At 37.0% G+C, this 21,977-nt stretch overlaps 1 protein-coding gene and 1 non-coding gene across 2 annotated transcripts; one reads left to right on the forward strand and one right to left on the reverse strand.

The window, feature by feature from the left end:
* Window positions 1-4,028: 4,028 nt before the first annotated feature.
* On the reverse strand, window positions 4,029-4,135 carry LOC141679657 (small nucleolar RNA R71). Its single transcript, XR_012558152.1, has one exon. It is a non-coding gene; the product is annotated as a small nucleolar RNA R71 (small nucleolar RNA).
* A 12,624-nt stretch (window positions 4,136-16,759) lies between these two features.
* On the forward strand, window positions 16,760-19,736 carry LOC141667915 (putative polyol transporter 1). The gene is made up of 3 exons (XM_074474561.1): window positions 16,760-17,034; window positions 17,299-17,661; window positions 18,467-19,736. The coding sequence occupies exons 1-3, from the start codon at window positions 16,881-16,883 to the stop codon at window positions 19,522-19,524; spliced, it is 1,575 nt and encodes a 524-aa protein (XP_074330662.1). The 5' UTR covers window positions 16,760-16,880; the 3' UTR covers window positions 19,525-19,736.
* Window positions 19,737-21,977: the final 2,241 nt, after the last annotated feature.

The raw sequence follows: 21,977 nt of genomic DNA on the forward strand, positions 1-21,977 counted from the left end.
GGAAACTACTTCAACTGCTAATCTATAAAGCTTCAACGGATGACCCTATAAAGCTCAACAGATAATTCATAATACTTTCAACAGATGAGCTAGTCAAGTTTCAACGGATGACAGATGACGCTTCAACGGATAACACCTATTAAGCATCAACAGATAATCAATTCAAGTAGAAGTTGAAAGGGACTTGACAGTCACATGGGTTAATTATATACAAAAAGAATGTGGCAGCCTGGAATCAGGATTTAGAAGAAAATAAAGCATTTCCATTTCCATGCAAAACATGGACGTTCAAAGATGCAATATCTAACTGGATTACATTGGATAGAGAAATGAAAAAACATGTGATTGGACCTAGCTAATAGGTTTTACATTTTGTCTTATTTTCACATGTGACTTGGTAATATATAAACCAAGAGTAGTAAGTGTTTAGAAGTAAGAGTTACATTGTTGATTCAAAATAAAAGAGAAAGGCAAGTTGTATTCTTAGTCTCTAAAGTTCAAAGTTGAAAACACTTGTAAGCAGATGTGTGTTCTTTGCATCACAGAGATTTCTTCACATTTATATATATCTCTGGTGGAAATTTCAAACCACCATAAAGTTTTTAAATACCTGTTTATTTTCTTTGTGTTCTTGAATACTATCTTTGTTTATCCGCATACAAGCATATTCAAACACCGATACATATTTAGTAAGAAGTTTTTCAAAATTTTAAAAGTAACCAGAATTTCATTCACCCCCCTCTGTAATTATATTGATAGATTGTGAGGGAATATCAGAGGGGCACCAACTCAACTTCGACTCAACCATGTCTTCCATTTGAAAGACGGTCCCAACCACATTCCAGAGGAGGCACCAACTTAACTTCGACTCAACCACGTCTTCCATCTGAAAGACGGTCCCAACTGACTTCCAGAAGGGCCACCAACTCAACCACGTCTTCAATCTGACAAACGGTCCCAACCTATAACGACTCGTATATTTGTAATTATTAAATAAATAAAATACGATATGGTTCTGTCAGCTGGATGTTGTATTTGATATTAGTTATATGTGATATGCGGTATATGAGAATTATTTGTGGGATTATTTGTTGAGTCGTATTGATTTTTTTACTTTTGAAAGTAATTTAATGGAGTATTTATTTTCAAAAATATTGGTGTTATCTCTAAAATTATTTTTTGACTTTATAATTTCAATAATTATTTACGTGAATTTATAAATTTTAGAAATCAATATTTTATTGGTTATTTATCCCTGAATGATTTTCTGATTGTATTTATGAGTAAATTCAGTATTACATTCAAGAAAATTTCAAAAATCATGAAACTCATATTTCCTTAATTTTGGAATATTTCGAGAATTTTAAAATTATTTCAGAAATTTTATGGCTTTTATTTAACCGTATTTTTGTTCGTTAAATTGTAAAATACGAGTCTGATGTACGTTCCAAAAATGATTTAAATTTTTTGAAAAGTTTATATTATTAGTTTTAAATTATTCCGAGAATTTTGAAGCTGTTTTGGTAAATTTTCGGGTTATGTTTACCCGTAAATTATTCGTTAAATTTGAAAATTGCGGTCTCGGATTCAGAATAATAAAAACAAAATTAGATAAGTTTTTATCTCATTTTCTTCTTATCCCTCCAGCATCAATCTCTTTCCTCTCGTCTCTCTCTAATCTCTCTCATTAATCACTCACTCGCTCAATCTCTCTATCTCTCCCCACCCTCTCTCACATCTCCTATCTCTTCCTCTCCCTCCTCCCTGTTTCTCTCCTCTGTTCCCCTGTTTTGCTCTGACGTCGCCGTTGTATTTTCCGATTGGTTCCGGTGGCCTGCTTCATTTTAAGTCCTGTTGGTTATATATATATATACATATGTGTATATGTGTGTGTGTGTATGATAAGTGGCATTTTATACCACTTAGAACGTCTTAAAATGGCTTAAATTGGTGTCTTGAAATCAAGTATTTTGTGTATTTGATGCGTTTTTCTAGTGTTTATGCATTTCAGGGTATTAGTTGCATTTCGGAGGAGGAATCATCAAGAATAAGCCTTGGCATGTGTTCACCATTGCGAGAGGAAAAGAACGGGCAGATTACGGCGAAGAAACGGAGCAAACCTGGAATTTTTCCAGTAGGGTCCTGCGCGCCCGCGCAGCAATGCTGAGCGGCCGCGCAGCAGCCTTGCGCGCCCGCGCAGAAATGCTGAGCGGCCGCGCAGGGTCGGGAAAAAAGCTGAATTATTTTAGACTTCTACTTCTGTTTGGCTTCCAACTTCTATGTAATCTGAGTTTTATGGGACTATTATATAAGTAGATTTGAGACGTTTTCATAGAAAAAAAGAAGGAGATTATGTTTTAGATTGTGTTTTGCGCAAGGAGCGAAGGAGATAAGGAAGAAGACCGATTTAGCACACTGCAGCGAAGAGGAAGCATATATTCTTGTGATTCTTGTTTCGTTGTAACGTTGGATGCTAGTTTTCTTACTTTGACTTATTTACTCTTGTGACGTACTCTGTTTTAATATAATTAGTTTAGTTATTATTTTCTTGTGTTGTTTATCATGATTTCATATGAACCCATGATGGCAATAAGTTCTATTATGGGCTAATTGTGATCATGGGGTTGCAACGGATTTATTATGGAATTCTTTAGTTAATTGTTTAATACTTTAGTGTGTGATGATTGCATGATATCTAGTATTGGTTGTGCGTATTCGTCTTATGTGCGTCGCGAACATATAAGATAGGGTGTTAATCTCTTGTGAAGCGACGGTGGATCTTGAGATTTAGAACTTGCCATGCTAGCATAGGTTCATGTACGTTGTGCATGATTAGTGGGTAACTCTAACAGTTTTATTTGCCCTATGTAATCAAAAGGAATAACTTGTGCTTAAATCGTTGTGTTGTCAATTTCTGTAGACATATAGGAACTCAACATGATTGATGACTACTCAACTTCTATCTTAATTGTGGATGCTTGGTAGAATGGTATTAGTACAATGAAAGTTGGCTTTTATCAGTTTCGTGTTATTCGATTAATATCATCACTATCACATGCTAAAGGTAATAACAATGGCTATAGAAGGAAGTAATAATGAAGTTGTGATCTCATGAGTGTTTTATTATTGATAAATTGAAGTGTTAGTTAAGTGGTTAATTAAGTAGTTAATTATAGTTAATATTTAATCAACAATTTTAAGTGTTATTATCTTAACATTGAGCAGTAATCATACATTGGTGAGTGAGTTAAATTAGACAATAAATTAGTCTGAGTCTCTGAGGGAACGAACTAGAAAGTATTCTATATTACTTGCGAACGCGTATACTTGCGTGAATATTAGTGCGTATTTTTGCCCTAACAAGTTTTTGGCGCCGCTGCCGGGGACTCGGCGTATTTGTTTAGTTTATGTACTTACCATCATTGGTCATTAGGACTCAGTGATTAGGACGTAGTAGTTAATTACTCTTTTCGGTTGTGTTTCAGGTACTTTAGCAAGCGTTTATGCAAACTCGTTCTCGTGCTCGCAAGAGGACCTTAGATACAGCTGAGGAGAAAGACGAAGTTCTTGATACTCCGGAGAAGTTAGATTTTGAGGATTCGAATTCAGGAACTGAGCAGAAAGAACCAGTAAACATGGGAGATCGTATTGTTCAAGCTGATCCAGCTCTTATGGATTTTTCTCGGCCTAAAATTGATGACATTCAGTCAAGCATCCTTCATCCGGCTATTCAAGCTAACACCTTTGAAATCAAGCCGGGCACTATTCAGATGGTGCAGAATTCTGTTTCTTTTGGAGGAACGGCAACTGAAGACCCCAACATGCACATAAGGAATTTTGTCGAGATCTGCAGCACTTTTAAGTATAATGGCGTGACTGATGAGGCTATCAAGTTGAGGATTTTCCCATTCTCACTGAGGGATAAAGCTAAAGACTGGTTACATTCTGAACCAGCTGGGTCCATCACTACGTGGCAAGATCTTGCGCAAAAGTTTCTGGTAAAGTTTTATCCAATGGCAAAGACTGCTGCTATGAGGAGTGCTCTTACTCAGTTTGCGCAGCAACCTACAGAATCTATGTGCGAGGCTTGGGAACGCTACAAGGAAATGTTGAGAAAATGTCCACATCATGGAATGCCGGATTGGATGGTAATCACTGGTTTTTATAATGGTTTGGGGGCCCAATCTCGGCCCATGCTCGATGCAGCAGCTGGAGGAGCCTTATGGGCTAAAATCTATACTGAGGCGTATAATCTTATAGAGACAATGGCTGCAAACGAGCATCAAAACCCAACTCAGAGGATGACGTCAGGCAAGGTAGCAGGTATTCTGGAAGTTGATGCAGCCACCGCTATTGCAGCTCAGCTCCAAGCGCTATCAATGAAGGTTGATTCTCTGGCTACGTATGGAGTTAATCAAATAGCTATGGTTTGTGAGCTTTGTGCAGGTTCTCATGCTACGGATCAGTGTTCTCTTGTCAACGAATCTGTTCAGTATGTGAATAATTATCAGCGACAACAGCAGCCTGTGCCAGCGACCTATCATTCTAACAACAGAAATCATCCAAATTTCAGCTGGGGGAATAATCAGAATGCTATTCAGCCAACATATCAGCAAGGAGTAAGTAAACAGTTTAACCCACCTGGATTCCAACAACCACAGCAGTATACTACAAGGCAATCATATCCTCAACAGGGAAGTGCAGCTGCACCTACTAGTGCTGATTTTGAGGAACTTAAGCTGTTATGCAAGAGTCAGGCGGTTTCTATCAAGACCTTGGAAAATCAAATCGGTCAATTAGCCAATGAAGTGCTCAATCGTCAACCTGGCACTCTTCCCAGTGACACGGAAGTACCAGGCAGGAAGGAAGCTAAAGAGCAAGTCAAGGCTATTACCTTAAGGTCTGGAAAAGTAGCTGATGCTGAAAAGGCAAAAGAAGTCAAAGCTGAAGTTAGAGATGAAGAATCTAAGCAAAAGGAGAAAGTGGCGGAACCAAAGAAGACTACTGTTGAACACACTCTGCCTGAGGCTAATACAGGGGAGAAACAGCTCTATCCTCCACCACCTTTTCCTAAGAGATTGCAGCAACAAAAGCTGGATAGACAGTTCGGGAAGTTTCTGGAGGTGTTCAAGAAACTTCACATCAATATACCTTTCGCTGAGGCTCTGGAACAAATGCCTAGTTATGCGAAGTTTATGAAGACTATTCTTTCAAGGAAGGTGAAACTGGATGACCTTGAAACCGTTGCTCTCACGGAAGAATGCAGCGCTGTTCTGCAGCAAAAGTTACCACCAAAACTAAAAGATCCAGGAAGCTTCACCATTCCTTGCACCATTGGCAATCTAACTTTTGACAAGTACCTTTGTGATTTAGGAGCAAGCATTAATCTGATGTCGTTATCGATCTTTAAAAAGCTGGATCTGCCTGATCCAAAACCCACATACATGTCGCTACAATTGGCTGACCGTTCCATTACTTACCCAAGGGGCATAGTTGAGGATGTGCTCGTCAAGGTGGATAAGCTCTTCTTTCCTGCAGATTTTGTTATTCTGGATTTTGAGGAAGATAAGAAGATTCCCATAATCTTGGGGAGACCTTTCTTGGCTACTGGCCGTACCTTGATAGATGTGCAAAAAGGGGAACTTACTATGCGGGTCCAAGATCAGGATGTGACCTTCAACGTATTCAAGGCAATGAAATTCCCTACAGAAGATGAGGAGTGCTTAAAAGTGGATGTGATTGATTCTGCGGTTACTTCGGAACTCGATCACATGCTAATGTCTGATGCATTGGAAAAGGCCTTAGTGGGGGATTTTGATAGCGATGATGAAGATAGCAACGAGCAATTACAATATCTGAACGCTTCTCCATGGAAGCGAAAGCTCGACATACCATTTGAATCTCTTGGTACTTCTGACCTTAAGAATGCTGAAGGGAAGCTCAAACCATCAATAGAGGAAGCACCTACCTTGGAGCTCAAACCATTACCTGAACACTTGAGGTATGCTTTTTTAGGTGATTCATCTACGTTACCTGTTATTATTTTAGCTGACCTTTCAGGTAGTGAGGAAGACAAGCTCTTAAGGATTTTGAGAGAATTCAAATCGGCTATAGGATGGACCATAGCAGACATCAAGGGGATAAGTCCTTCATATTGTATGCATAAAATTCTGTTAGAGGAAGGTAGTAAGCCAACTGTGGAACAACAGCGAAGACTGAACCCGATCATGAAGGAGGTGGTGAAGAAAGAAATTCTGAAATGGCTAGATGCAGGCATCATTTATCCTATTTCTGACAGCTCGTGGGTGAGCCCCGTGCAATGTGTACCTAAGAAAGGAGGTATCACTGTGGTCGCAAATGAAAAGAATGAGCTCATCCCTACTCGAACAGTTACAGGATGGAGAGTATGCATGGATTATAGAAAATTGAACAAAGCCACAAGGAAGGATCACTTCCCTCTCCCATTCATTGATCAAATGCTTGACAGATTGGCGGGACATGAGTATTTTTGTCTTCTGGATGGTTATTCCGGGTATAATCAGATTTGTATTGCACCAGAGGATCAGGAAAAGACTACCTTCACTTGTCCATTTGGCACATTTGCTTTTCGTAGAGTTTCGTTTGGGTTATGTGGCACCCCGACCACCTTTCAGAGATGTATGATGGCTATATCATCTGACATGATTGGAAATAACGTCGAAGTGTTCATGGATGACTTCTCCGTCTTTGGACACTCATATGAGGAATGTTTGAATAATCTGCGCGCCGTACTCAAAAGATGCGTGGAAACTAATTTGGTGCTTAATTGGGAGAAATGTCATTTTATGGTGCGTGAAGGCATTATCCTTGGGCATAAGGTCTCTAGCAAAGGTCTGGAGGTGGACAAGACCAAGGTGGGAGTCATTGAAAATCTTCCCCCACCTAATTCGGTGAAAGGAATCCGTAGTTTTCTCGGTCATGCGGGTTTTTATCGGCGATTCATCAAGGACTTTTCAAAGATATCTAAGCCGTTGTGCAATTTACTTGAGAAAGATGTGCCTTTCAAATTTGATGATGAATGTTTGGCAGCATTCGAGACTCTCAAGGAGAGTTTGATCACGGCACCAGTTATTACAGCACCAGATTGGACAGAACCGTTTGAGATGATGTGTGATGCGAGTGACTATGCGGTAGGTGCAGTTCTGGGACAGCGCAAGAAAAATCTCTTCCATGTGGTCTACTATGCGAGTAAGACTTTAAATGGGGCCCAATTGAACTACACCACTACTGAGAAGGAGCTTTTGGCTATAGTCTTTGGCTTTGAGAAATTTCGATCTTATCTGCTTGGTACGAAAGTAACAGTATTCACTGATCATGCAGCTATTCGCTATCTGGTTTCTAAGAAGGATTCGAAGCCGAGACTCATTCGTTGGGTGCTTTTACTTCAGGAATTTGAGTTAGAGATTAAAGATAGAAAAGGTACTGAGAATCAAGTAGCTGACCATCTTTCTAGGTTGGAGAATCCCGATTCTACTTCACAAGATAGGACGTTAATCAATGAATCTTTTCCAGATGAGCAGTTGTTTGCAATTCAGGAGGAAGAACCATGGTTTGCAGATATTGTAAACTATCTTGTCAGCAATATAATGACGCTTAATTTGACATCCGCTCAAAAGAAGAAGTTTCTGCATGAGGTGAAGTGGTATATGTGGGATGAACCATATTTGTTTAGACAGGGAGCTGGCCAGATCATCAGGAGATGTATCCTGTTCTGTGAGACGGAGGGGATATTACGAGACTGCCATTCCACGGTTTATGGTGGACACTATGGAGGTGAGAAGACGGCAGCTCGTATTCTGCAAGCAGGTTTTTTCTGGCCTACTTTGTTCAAGGATGCTCATCAGTTTGTTTTAAGGTGTGATCGTTGCCAAAGAGTGGGAAATTTGTCAAGGAAGGATGAGATGCCATTAAATGTGATGCTTGAAGTCGAGGTCTTTGATGTATGGGGAATCGATTTCATGGGGCCTTTTATCTCATCTTGCAATAATCAGTACATCTTGCTGGCAGTCGATTATGTCTCAAAATGGGTCGAAGTTAAAGCTTTACCGACAAATGATGCAAAGGCAGTGCTAAATTTTCTTCATAAGCAAATTTTCACAAGGTTTGGAACGCCTCGGGTAATCATAAGTGATGAAGGATCGCATTTTTGTAACCGTAAGTTCACTTCTATGATGCAGCGTTATAATGTGAATCATCGAGTAGCTACTGCCTATCATCCGCAAACAAATGGTCAAGCGGAAGTGTCTAACAGAGAGATAAAGCGCATTCTAGAGAAGGTTATTTGTCCGTCAAGGAAGGATTGGTCTTTAAAGCTCGATGAAGCTGTTTGGGCTTACAGAACAGCATACAAAACTCCACTTGGGATGTCACCGTTTCAGTTGGTGTACGGTAAGGGATGTCATCTACCGGCGGAGCTTGAGCATAAGGCCTACTGGGCATTGAAGAAATTGAACCTGGATTTAGATGCAGCTGGTAAGAAAAGAATGCTTCAGCTTAATGAACTTGATGAATTTCGACTTCAAGCGTACGAGAATAACAAAATGTATAAGGAAAAGGTGAAGAGGTGGCACGATAGGAAGCTACATCCTAAGTTATTTGTGCCAGGGCAACAAGTTCTGTTATTCAACTCTCGGCTCCGACTTTTTCCTGGGAAGTTGAAATCAAGGTGGTCTGGACCTTTTATTGTCAAAACTGTGTTTCCACATGGAGCGGTGGAAATTTTTGAGAATGATTCGGACCAAGCATTCAAGGTTAACGGTCAGCGGTTGAAGCACTACTATGGGGACATGGCAAACCGAGAGGTGGTTAGTGCCATTTTGTTGACTACTTGAGAAAGGTACGGAACGTCAAGCTAATGACGAAAAAGAAGCGCTGCGTGGGAGGCAACCCATGAATTGTTGTTACAGGAACCCTTAGAAGTTAATAACCTATCCAAAAACACAAAAAAAAAATCAGAAAACAGGGGCTGAAAATTTTTTTTCCAGAGACCCTCTGCGCGCCCGCGCAGCTATGCTGAGCGGCCGCGCAGCTTGCTGCGCGCCCGCGCAGAAATGCTGAGCGGCCGCGCAGGGGTCGAATTCCAGAAAATTTTTTGCAGTTCAGAAAAAAAAAAACAAAAACACAAAAACCCATCACAACCCATAAACCCACGAATTCTTTTCCCATTACCCCATGATTTTATCCCTCAACCCCACTCCTAATCTAATTTAACCTACTCCACACCCTATATATACATACACCTATCCTACATATCTCCCACAAACTTCCTACACTTAAACCCTCTCATAAACATCAAAAATCAGTTCTTACACACTTTTATTCATAAATCAATGGCACCCAAGAGAGCACGCACTATTGACAGCAGCAGCACAGTTCCTACTGCTGATTCATCAAGGGGTACTGCTGCAAGGCCTCGGTTAACTGACAGAGCTGCGGAGGAGGAGTACACTAGGCTGTTGGGGAAGTCGATTCTGAAGGAGAGGGGGTTTTTACCATCAGGGAGGGATGGTGAGTTGTTGCCCATGATTGCAGAGAAGGGGTGGATAGCTTTTTGTGAGTCACCCGAAGCAGTACCGATGAGTGTTGTTCGCGAGTTCTACGCGAACGCGAAGGCTGAAAAGAATGGGTTTTCTGTAGTTCGTGGGCTGACGGTTGATTATCATCTTGCGGCAATTCGCCGTGTGATTGGACAGCGAGAGAGGAAGCCCGAGGAGGAGAACTGGAATGAGAAGACTGCAGAGGATTTTGATTTGGATTTGATTTGTGCGACTCTCTGTCGACCGGGCACAGTTTGGAACCGCAGTCCAGCCAATAATGAGTATCGTCACTTTCCGGCGATCGCCATGAACAGGTATGCCCGTGCATGGAATGAATTTATATGTGCTAATATTTTGCCTTCTTCACATGCACACGAGGTCACAGTTGAGAGAGCACAGTTGTTGTGGGGAATTCTGAATGAGGAATACTATGTGGACCTTGGTGAGTTTATCTACCAAGGAATTCTGAAGTTTTTGAGGGGAGCAAAACATATGAACATCCCTTATGCATCCACGGTTACGAATCTATGCCGAGCAGTAGGAGTGAACTGGCCGGCTCATGAGCAGTTGCAGTTGCCAGCAGCTCCGATAGATTCTGGCACTCTGAATGGGATGCAGGAGTGGACCGGTGGTGAGCCTGAGGAGCATGGGCTGGGTTATCGTCTTCCAGGAGGACGTCTAGCACGAGGTGCTACTATGGCTAGGCCAGGGCGTGGTGAGGCTGGTTCTTCGAGAGCTCAGGAGGGTGCTGGGATGGGTGATGCCCAGTATAGGAGGCTTTCACGGCGGATGGATGCCATGTATGAGACGCAGAGCAGGTTTGCTCAGGAGCTCACTCTTGCATTAGGGACTGCTTTTCGAGGCCTTGGAGCTGATATCCAGTGGCCAGTTTTTGGTGAGGACTCTGCATATCCGCCGCCTGATACTCCACCCACTGAGGGTGATGATGATGATGACTCCGAGTAGGTATACCCTGTGTTCCTTTCTATTACCTTCACTGGGGACAGTGAAGATTTTAAGTTTGGGGGTGGTAGTTAAGGAATATTTTGTGTGTGTCATATAGCTGCATATTCATGATAGTTAGTTCATATAGTTGCATAATTTTTTCCATATAGTTTTTTATATAGTTTTATTTGTTTGTCATATCATATAGCTCATGCATATACCATGATCCCTTTTGCAATGATTTATCGACTGAATTATGATATTGATGCGAGTGTAGTGATAGCATTAAAGTGATATTAAGTTGTGTAGGTTGATATGCATGCTAGAAGCACTTGTATTTTCACTAAGTCTTAGAGAATGCTTAAGGGCTAGATTGTTGTTATAATCTGATTATTTTCGAGGATAATCTATTTATTATGCTTAGAATTTGATAATAGGTTCTTAGTGGTAAAGGCATGAAAAAGAAAAAAAATGGAGTAAAAATGGAATTTGTTGCTAGTTGTGGCTAGGCGTCAAATGGCTAGTAGCCGGCTCGCATGTTATGCGAGTAGTCTAGGGTTGAGCAAGATGGAGCGAAACGCACTTTCTCAGAAAAAATAAATAAAAAAAAAAAAAAAAAAAAAAAAAAAAAAAAAAATTTTGCATAATTGATCAAGAGTGGTCTCTTTAGTATTCGAGTTATTAAGTTCTTAGGGGACTTTGTGCCTAGTGACCTAAGGCTTTTAGAGTCTGGGATCCGCTAACCTAACGCTCGTTACATGGATACCATTGTATAAGTCTTTTGTGGACCTCACTCATTGCACGGTCAAATAAGCATTTGAGTTGTAAATAAAAAGCATGATTCCGTAGTAAGCTCCAGAGTTCTTGTAGTGTTGTATATCACTTTGTGCCTAGAATTTTTATTCTTTGTATAATCGTAAGATTGCCTTGAAGATAGTCTAGTCATAGTAATTGGTCTAGTTCCGAAGCATATCTGTTAAGCATTTGCACACACCACGTTTCTGGTTGTATGTCCGTTTGCATGAGTTTATTGATCTTTAGTGTCTAACTGCATTCGTTGAGACGTGACAATTTGGTTGGTTAATTGTAGTAAGGGGGATCGTTGCATTTTCATATAGATTGCATTCATGCATATTTTTATTTGTTTTGAGTCTGTGACGCTTGAGGACAAGCATCGATTTAAGTTTGGGGGTGTGATAAGTGGCATTTTATACCACTTAGAACGTCTTAAAATGGCTTAAATTGGTGTCTTGAAATCAAGTATTTTGTGTATTTGATGCGTTTTTCTAGTGTTTATGCATTTCAGGGTATTAGTTGCATTTCGGAGGAGGAATCATCAAGAATAAGCCTTGGCATGTGTTCACCATTGCGAGAGGAAAAGAACGGGCAGATTACGGCGAAGAAACGGAGCAAACCTGGAATTTTTCCAGTAGGGTCCTGCGCGCCCGCGTAGCAATGCTGAGCGGCCGCGCAGCAGCCTTGCGCGCCCGCGCAGAAATGCTGAGCGGCCGCGCAGGGTCGGGGAAAAAGCTGAATTATTTTAGACTTCTACTTCTATTTGGCTTCCAACTTCTATGTAATCTGAGTTTTATGGGACTATTATATGAGTAGATTTGAGACGTTTTCATAGAAAAAAAGAAGGAGATTATGTTTTAGATTGTGTTTTGCGCAAGGAGCGAAGGAGATAAGGAAGAAGACCGATTTAGCACACTGCAGCGAAGAGGAAGCATATATTCTTGTGATTCTTGTTTCGTTGTAACGTTGGATGCTAGTTTTCTTGCTTTGACTTATTTACTCTTGTGACGTACTCTGTTTTAATATAATTAGTTTAGTTATTATTTTCTTGTGTTGTTTATCATGATTTCATATGAACCCATGATGGCAATAAGTTCTATTATGGGCTAATTGTGATCATGGGGTTGCAACGGATTTATTATGGAATTCTTTAGTTAATTGTTTAATACTTTAGTGTGTGATGATTGCATGATATCTAGTATTGGTTGTGCGTATTCGTCTTATGTGCGTCGCGAACATATAAGATAGGGTGCTAATCTCTTGTGAAGCGACGGTGGATCTTGAGATTTAGAACTTGCCATGCTAGCATAGGTTCATGTACGGTGTGCATGATTAGTGGGTAACTCTAACAGTTTTATTTGCCCTATGTAATCAAAAGGAATAACTTGTGCTTAAATCATTGTGTTGTCAATTTCTGTAGACATATAGGAACTCAACATGATTGATGACTACTCAACTTCTATCTTAATTGTGGATGCTTGGTAGAATGGTATTAGTACAATGAAAGTTGGCTTTTATCAGTTTCGTGTTATTCGATTAATATCATCACTGTCACATGCTAAAGGTAATAACAATGGCTATAGAAGGAAGTAATAATGAAGTTGTGATCTCATGAGTGTTTTATTATTGATAAATTGAAGTGTTAGTTAAGTGGTTAATTAAGTAGTTAATTATAGTTAATATTTAATCAACAATTTTAAGTGTTATTATCTTAACATTGAGCAGTAATCATACATTGGTGAGTGAGTTAAATTAGACAATAAATTAGTCTGATTCTCTGAGGGAACGAACTAGAAAGTATTCTATATTACTTGCGAACGCGTATACTTGCGTGAATATTAGTGCGTGTTTTCGCCCTAACAGTGTATAGCCGTGTGTGTTGTGTGTGTTCTGTGTGTTCTGTTGCCTGTGCCATTGTTTTTTTTTATTTTCCAATCGCCGCCCCTCTCCGTTTCCGGCGAGGGTGGTAGGGCGTCCCTCCGGGTATGGTTGTTTGTGCAGTTGAGTGATTGGTTCGGTTTATTCTTGATACTGTTGTCCTAATCCGAGTTTAATTATTTTCTGCAGGAAATTAATTGGATAATATTCGAATGAATTATTTGAGTAAATTTCGTGAAATAAATTTCTTTGTGTGCGGGAAATTATTAATATTAATTGGTGAAATTCGTATGGAAACCCGAAATTAATCGGGCACCGACGAATTTTACCGCCGTTGGCGATGAGCCTCGGCGAGCCGACGGTGGACGGTGATGAATATTTCTGAGTCCTACAATTTATAAAAAATAAATAATAATAATAATAATAATAATAATAATAAAAGATAATAATTAATAATTAAAGTTTGTTTCGACGATCGGGAATGTGAGTTGTGAATTATTGTTGTTGGTTGCGTCGATTATGTTTCAACGGGAAGTCTGATAAATAAAGAAACGCTACCCGATTTCCGAAAAATTATTCTCGGGATACGGGTACGTATCTTATAATTATCGTAAGAATCGATCAAAAATATATAGTTATATTTTACGAAATCTGTTTGCGTGTTGTGGTAAAATATTTTGCGTAAATATCTAATAACCCTATTTTCCAAAATGATGAGTATATGTATTTTCCGAGAATAGATATCGAATCGAATTTCGAGGACGTGAACCCTAACTTTTGCGTGTATTAAAATAATGCGTATAAATATGAGTCGGGTTTTGATATCGTACGAGTAGAAAATTAGTGAGGATATGTCAAGGATTTCAACTTTTTCAATGATTTATTAAATAAAAAATTGTGTAACTTTGATTTTTAACTTGATAATTAAAATTTTTAACTATATATGATGAAAAATAAAATAAATTATATATTTTATATTTTTTAAATAATGGTTCTCCACGATTCTCTACGTAATAGGTTACTTCATGGAGTGCTACCCTATATATATATATATGTGTGTGTATGTATATATATAACGGTTTTGATCACTTGATAAGGAAGATCTAACGTATGTGACGAGGGATATAATAATTTATTTTTCATATTTTATTATTTTTGATATAAGTAATTAAATATTAAAAATAATTAATAATACATAATTATAATCTTATTCCGAGTGTGTGTATGGTTTTTAATAAAAAATAAATAATACAAATTAATGTTGTTGATAAAATTTGAACCATATACCTTCGTTTGTAATTTCAGAAATAACAATATAAATATTTGATTTAATATGTCGTTGTGGGGATTCGAACCTAGAAATTTTGATTGTTTATATTTTTTGTATTTAGTTGTAACGATTCTGATCACTTGATGAGGAAGATCTAACGGTTGTGATGAGGGATAACCAAAATAAGAAATTAACCTAACTGCAAATTATACTCTATTTCAGTTATTATAGTTTAGTATAAATACGATGATCACGAGAGTAATATCAGACTTTCGAGGTTTGTCACTTGCCATTACCTCACCAAACACAGTTCAAAACCTTTTTTGATATTTGATAATAGCAAATATTTAGCTCAATTTTATCTGATTATTACATTTGTAAAAAATTACTAGGGGGCGTTTGCTGCGTTCATCAGAATTGGAAAAGAAATCAGAAACGAAATCGAGGAGAAAGGAAATGAATGATGTTGAATTGTTTTCCATGTTTGGTTATGATTCTAGAAACGGAATGGACGGAAATGAAAATTTAATATTTGATTTTTTTAATTTTTTCAAAATAATAATTTGTTAGTTTTTTTAATTATAAAAAATAATGGGTTAAATATCAAAGTGGTCACTTAACTGAATACCATATATCAGTTTTATCATCGGTGTATCATTTGAATCATTAAAATCATAATAAATATCAAATGGATACCTCAAAATAGGTGCTCGAAAATTAAAAATTATTTTATGGAGTTTTATACATGTTTTCTTGAATTCTATTACAACCAAATGAAAAGTTATGAATTCCTATTATTTTAGATAATTTAGTGAGATTTTTAAAAATTTATCTACTAATTATTTTTATTTAAATCAAAAAATATAACTATAAAATTAAAAATAAATAGTAGATCAATTTTTAAAAATCTCACTATATTATCAAAAATACTATAATTCATACATTTTCATTTGGTTATAATAGAATTCAAGAAAAATGTATAGAAATCAACAAAAATATTTTTTAATTTCCGAGCACCTATATTGAGGTATATGTTCGATATTTATTATGACTTTAGTGATTCAAATGATACCCCGATAAATTTAATGATCAAACTGATATATGGCCTTCAGTTGAGTGACCACTTTGATATTTAACCCAAAAAATAATTGTTGATATATATAACTAAAGAGGAAGTGAGTCATTGATGAAATAAAATAATGATAAAGGAAAGGGAATTCGAATACCTAGAAGGTAAGAGGGAATAAGAATAGAGGGATTTTAGGTAAACCCAAAACCAAAAAAAAGGAAAAAAATACATTTTTTACAAAGTAAACTGTAACAAAGAGAATAAGCCATTTGCTTCCCTTTCCCTTTCCTTAATACCCTCAACCAAATATCCCTTAATATAATATAAGGATATATGCCCGCAACAGAACGGTTGTCTCAGTTGGTTAAAAACGGGATAACTATTTTCTTGATCATCTCGTAAAATTTACCCAATACGCACCGAAGGATAGCGATTGCGGATTATCTATGATAAAAAAAACATAAATGAATAAGTATATGCTGATTCCCAATACAAATCATACCAGGGTAACTATCCTCTTAGTCATCCCGTAAAATTTATTCAGTACGCATCGAAGAATAGCCATTGCGTCTTATCTACTAGAAAAAAACATAAATTGATAGTTTATGTTGATTCCCGGTACAGCATACCATCATTTACGGGAATTGTAGAAATGAAAAGCAACTAGATATTAGGATAACAACTAGATTTTAGGATAAGAACGAGGACGTGTATCTTTATTTTTTCTTTTTTATTTTTTCGGGACAAGGACGTATATTTAAAATGTTTCATATTCACAAAAGAAATTTTGAACAGAAACAATTGTGGATGCACCTCTCTATATATTTGTACTTTTGCATACTGTCGTATATATAGTAAAGAATTACTTAATAGGGGTGAATGTACTCACCGGGCAAAGTATTAGTAATTTCTTCATTAAAATATTTAAGAGTCAATTTAATTTGCCACTGCCTTTTCTTTTTCAGTTCTTACTTCAAGGTTAGTCAATCTATTCCGGTGAATAATTACGAACGAATATATAATCTCTGAGTAGCAAAGATTCCCAAAACTATCCAAAATTATCCGGCGGCTGCGGATTTGATACGATAAAAAAATATCGCTATAATCACAAATTTATTCAAATTTACTAAAAAGGGCCCACAGCCTAATTACCAAAATCAAATTGAACTTTCCCAATTCCACGCAATCCTCAAAGATAAACACAGCAACCACCAACTAATACTCTATAAAAAATCATACAAAAGTCCAACTAATTACACCCCTCACGTTACGATAGTCAAATTGTTTAGTCCTTTCCCCCAAGCTTCGACCATTGTTTCTCAACATTTTGTAATCTCTCTCTCTCTCGATGGCCGGAACTTCTGGCCCTTCCGGCGGTGTCGTCGCCGATCCCAAGAATCTGAGTTCACCTTTATTTGACGCGGAGAAAAAACCCAAAAATAACAAGTATGCTTTTGCTTGTTCCATTTTAGCTTCCATGACTTCAATTCTACTTGGTTATGGTACGATGTCTTTCAAACCTACACTTATTTTCAGTACACTCACAATGTCACAAATTCTTCGTAATCGATCTCTCTTCCACGATCAGTATTTTTATTTTAATTCAATTTATTAAAGCTTTCGGACAGATCTCTTTAGTTTTACCGACACATATTACATTAGAATAATCTGAACAACACTCTGCATGTCTTTTTGTCTTAACTATCTTATGATCTAAACACTCTACTTGTGTTGTGTTATAACCTTTTCAATCTTTTATTTTTTAGATACGGGGGTTATGAGTGGAGCAGCAATCTACATAAAAAAAGATCTCCGTTTCACCGATGTACAAATCGAAATCATCGTCGGAATCATCAACATCTTCTCTCTTCTCGGCTCTTTTCTCGCCGGAAGAACCTCCGATTGGATTGGCCGGAGATACACAATGGTTCTAGCCGGTGGCATATTTTTTGCCGGAGCTTTTTTAATGGGATGTGCTACAAACTTTGAGTTTTTAATGGTGGGTCGGTTTGTCGCCGGGATCGGAGTAGGGTATGCTATGATGATCGCTCCGGTTTATACAACTGAGGTTGCTCCGGCGTCTTCTCGGGGTTTTCTCACTTCTTTCCCGGAGGTCTTTATTAATGCTGGTGCGTTTTTATTCGCTAATTAATTTATATTTATTTATTTATTTGTATAAATTAGATATAATTTTCAATTTAAATTGAATAAAACTTTACTGTACTAAAGATCAGATAACGTATATCTCGTGCAAATGTTGTGGTACACATCATGAAGATAATAATATTAAGCATATATTAAAATAATGTTTTATTAAAAATATGTGAACTGTTGTTTGGTGTTAACTGCTTTTTTTTATTTGGTGTTCGTGATGTTTTAACAACACTGACCAATATGTAAGTGTGTACAACTTTACCAACAAAAGATACTGTTATTAAAGTACAGATTATGTGAATATTATTTATATAAAATAAAAAAATATGTAGGTCCAGTGAAGCATTTTTCGTTGTTTAGATGTGTGGTCCTTATTGATAGGTAGAGTTGTGTATCTTTTGCTTTTGTACACGTTTACAATAAGATATTTGGTTGTCAATTTAACAGCTGTATAGCTTTGATGACCTGTGTTATATATTATGTGGTGTACATAGGTTGTGATTGTGATGTTTATCTGATAATTAGTCTGTTTTTATTTGTTATATTTTTGGGTTTGAATTGGTTAACATGTAGTGATGAGTTGTTGAACTCGATTTAATTGTATATAGTTGGACAGTTGTGATTACTCGATTTGATCGAATATAATTGGTATTGGACAGTTGTGATTGGTTTTTTTTGGATAATGTTGGCGGCTTTTTCTTGATTATTGTTTGGATGATAATGAAATGTTAATTGTTATTGACATTACATGGTAGATGTAACTATGTTGTTTGTTAACAGGAGTTATGCTGGGGTATGTATCCAACTTTGCATTTGCAAAGCTTCCGCTTTGGTTAGGCTGGAGGTTTATGCTTGGAATTGGAGCAGTTCCTTCGGTTGGCTTAGCCATTGGTGTATTGTATATGCCTGAGTCTCCGCGTTGGCTTGTCATGAGGGGTCAACTTGGCGAAGCAAGGCGTGTACTGGAAAAGACTTCGGAGAGCAAAGAAGAAGCTCGACAAAGACTAGAAGATATCAAGGAGGCTGCTGGAATTCCAGAAGAATGTAATGATGACGTTGTTGAAGTTCCTAAACGTAGCAAAGACGATGCTGTGTGGAAAGAATTGTTCCTTCATCCTACACCAGCTGTTCGCCATGCTGCTATCACTGGCATTGGTATTCATTTCTTCCAAATGGCTAGTGGTGTTGATGCTGTTGTTTTGTACAGTCCTCGAATTTTTGAGAAGGCTGGGTTAAAGAGTGATAACCACAAGCTACTCGCCACCATTGGTGTTGGAGTGTGCAAAACTATTTTTGTTTTGATATCAACATTTTTGCTAGACAAAGTCGGACGGCGCCCACTGATGCTTTCGAGTATGGGGGGCATGGTAATTGCTCTACTCGTACTCTCAGGCTCATTGTCTGTAATTAATCACTCGCATCAAACCGTTCCCTGGGCTGTTGCTTTGGCAATAATTTCGGTGTATGGCTTTGTGTCGGTGTTTTCAAGTGGGATGGGGCCAATTGCTTGGGTGTATAGTTCGGAGGTGTTTCCTTTGAGGCTTAGAGCCCAAGGTTGCAGTATCGGAGTGGCAGTCAATCGTGGTGTTAGTGGCATTATCGGAATGACATTTATATCAATGTACAAGGCCTTGACTATTGGTGGTGCATTCTTTGTATTCGCTGTGGTTGCAGCAATTGGATGGGTATTCATGTTCACAATGTTTCCTGAAACTCAAGGAAGAAATCTTGAAGAAATTGAGGTATTGTTTGGCAGTTACTTTGGCTGGAGGAAAACATTGAAGGATTTGAAGAAGAAAGAAGCGGCAGAAGCAAAGAATGTCTGCATTGTTGCTTAAAATTCAAATACAGCGGGGATTATAGCTTTGTGATGTTAAATGTGTTTGAGCGAGGGTACAAAACCAAACATACCCGGTATATTCACTCCTAAGTAGAATTTCTGGAGTACCTGCGGATTTGTTTGTGTTAACTAAGGGCGATTTTATCAAAATCCTTGGTACCCTTGGAACTCCTCTAATAAATTTAAAACAGTATTGTGGTTTTTACTTGATTCGTGACATTCCTACATTTCTGCTTCTCATCTCTAGTTTTATGTACGCATATAATTGTGCTTAGTACTCCTACGTTATTGCTCAACCTCTGTTTGTGAATCGAATATGGTTTGCTGACATCTTCCAAGACCAGAAACGGAAAGAGTAAATGTTTTTTCGCATGTGCAATTATAACATCAATGTCTTGCGTTTAATTGGTATGATATATGTTCTCTTGTTTGCAGCTTCTTTGCTCAGTTCATATGCACAATATTTTTGTATTACTCATCTTTATTATCTTTGGGATTTAAGCTTATGTAGAAGTTTTGTCATGTTCAAACTTTTGGAAAAACTTGAATCACAAGCTCTGTGCAGCAACTTATTTGCACTAATAGACCAGAGTGACCCCCGTTAATCGGTCTAGGTAGAATGTTTACATGTGGTGCTAAGGATTTAAACAACTATCAATGTAGCTCCGGAATGAGTCAGTCGATCATCCATTGCTTGGGCTGTTTCTAGGAAATAAAGTAGTTTATTTGCCTGGACTATTTATTTGTTGCGAGTTGCACTTAATTGCAGCGTTTTTATTCATACAGTTTCACAAATCGACATTGAGAAAACCAGAGGAAGAATCTGAAAAAGAGCCTTTAACCTCGTAATTCGGAGAAAATTGTCCAAAAACCACATTTCATTCATAATTACGGTAAAAAAATATAACAATTCAGTAATATAACAATTCAGCATATAATCACGAAAAACGTAATAAAATCAAACGTTTACTACTCAGAAATGATGCATTCTCTTTGTTGGGTGTTGTAATTGAGCCTCTGAATTTTTTAATTTTTGCAAGTCAGGCATGTTTGAGGGTAATACACGCATTTAGGACATGGGTAGTGTAATAAATGTTGGATAGTGATACATGCAGAGCCCAAAATTATTTTTGCACACCCTTATTTTTATTTTATCCAAACTGCCCTCAAGTTTTTTTATCCTTCATGTACATAAGCTGATCTTTTCTGTTATTCTAAAAAAATTTCACGTAATCGATTTCATTTTTGTTAAAATATTATTATTATTATTCTATTAATGTGTGTCTTTTAGCTTAAATTTTTTTTAAATATTGAAATCTATAATTGTATAAATTTAAATGTTTTAATACGTGTACCACTAAATTTTCGCTTTCCAAAAAAAATGAATTTTAACATTATAACTTAGTAGTGGTATTAAAATTTAAGTTCTATTTATATCATTATAATTTTTTCTCTTAATTTGATATAACAATAATAATTCAAATTTCAAATATTTTCAAACATTCTTACTTCTGTACGAGATTCTAACTTAGTCACGTTCTTGTTTAGCGGCCCCATATCCAAATGTATCTTAGACTCGGTTAGTCCCCGGTCCACAATTCTAGGGGGGTTTTAGGAACCGATTTAGAAGGTACTAGATCTAGACGATAAGTTATTTCTCAAGGCATGTCCCCAAAACGACTTGGGTAAATCCGAATAATTAATCATCGATCTAAAATGTAATAAACGCATCGCTAAAATGCATTTTTAAAAGGATTAATTTTAACTTTTTCTAAATATAAAGAAATATTTTGGATTTAATAAAAATGCAAAGTATAATTGTGTTTTTTTTAAAATGAAAAGTATAACTGTGTTTTTTAAAGAGGGATAGAAAGGGCCATATTTCAATCCCATGAGATTTTTAATTCTTTTTTCTTAATTTATGATACTAAGTAATATTACCCATTAAATAAACATTGTAAAAAATTTCAAATTAAGTATTTTCTAATTGAGGAAATTAAAAGAGAAAGAATCCCAGTTTAAATAAAGTTTATATTAAAATATCTTTTTTTATTTTTTGTCTTATATCATGGATCATATTCTAAATTATTGATTTTAAAACATATAAATTGAAAATGATCCGATTTTTGAATTAGAATAACAAAATTGAGCAAAAGAAAAAAAAATAGATCTGCGTCTAGCTTTTTTTTGTTCAACTATTAAAGTCTACTTGCGTGTAGAGTCTTCTAACTAAAATCATATCTTTCACATGTGACAAAATTTTACACGCAAGTGACTCTGAGGTTGTTTTGTCTGCATCGCGATAAAGACACGTTCACTGTTCAATTCGTTAGAGAATAAAGTGTCATATATTTTCTTGTTTCGTTTATTTGAATATCAAACACAAAAACTGACATGTTTAGCGTTCGTGTATATTAGTGTTCGTGACTTTCGTTTCATGTCGAGTATTTC

Source organism: Apium graveolens, chromosome 1 (genome assembly GCF_009905375.1).
Source record: "Apium graveolens cultivar Ventura chromosome 1, ASM990537v1, whole genome shotgun sequence".
Taxonomy (NCBI): domain Eukaryota; kingdom Viridiplantae; phylum Streptophyta; class Magnoliopsida; order Apiales; family Apiaceae; genus Apium; species Apium graveolens.

Bases quoted from the DNA above. Each gene is read 5' to 3' on its own strand.
- LOC141667915 (XM_074474561.1), top strand. From the start codon at position 16,881: ATGGCCGGAACTTCTGGCCCTTCCGGCGGTGTCGTCGCCGATCCCAAG. The intron at 17,035-17,298 runs GTACGATGTCTT...TTTATTTTTTAG, and splicing joins TTCAATTCTACTTGGTTATG to ATACGGGGGTTATGAGTGGA. The intron at 17,662-18,466 runs GTGCGTTTTTAT...GTTTGTTAACAG, and splicing joins GGAGGTCTTTATTAATGCTG to GAGTTATGCTGGGGTATGTA.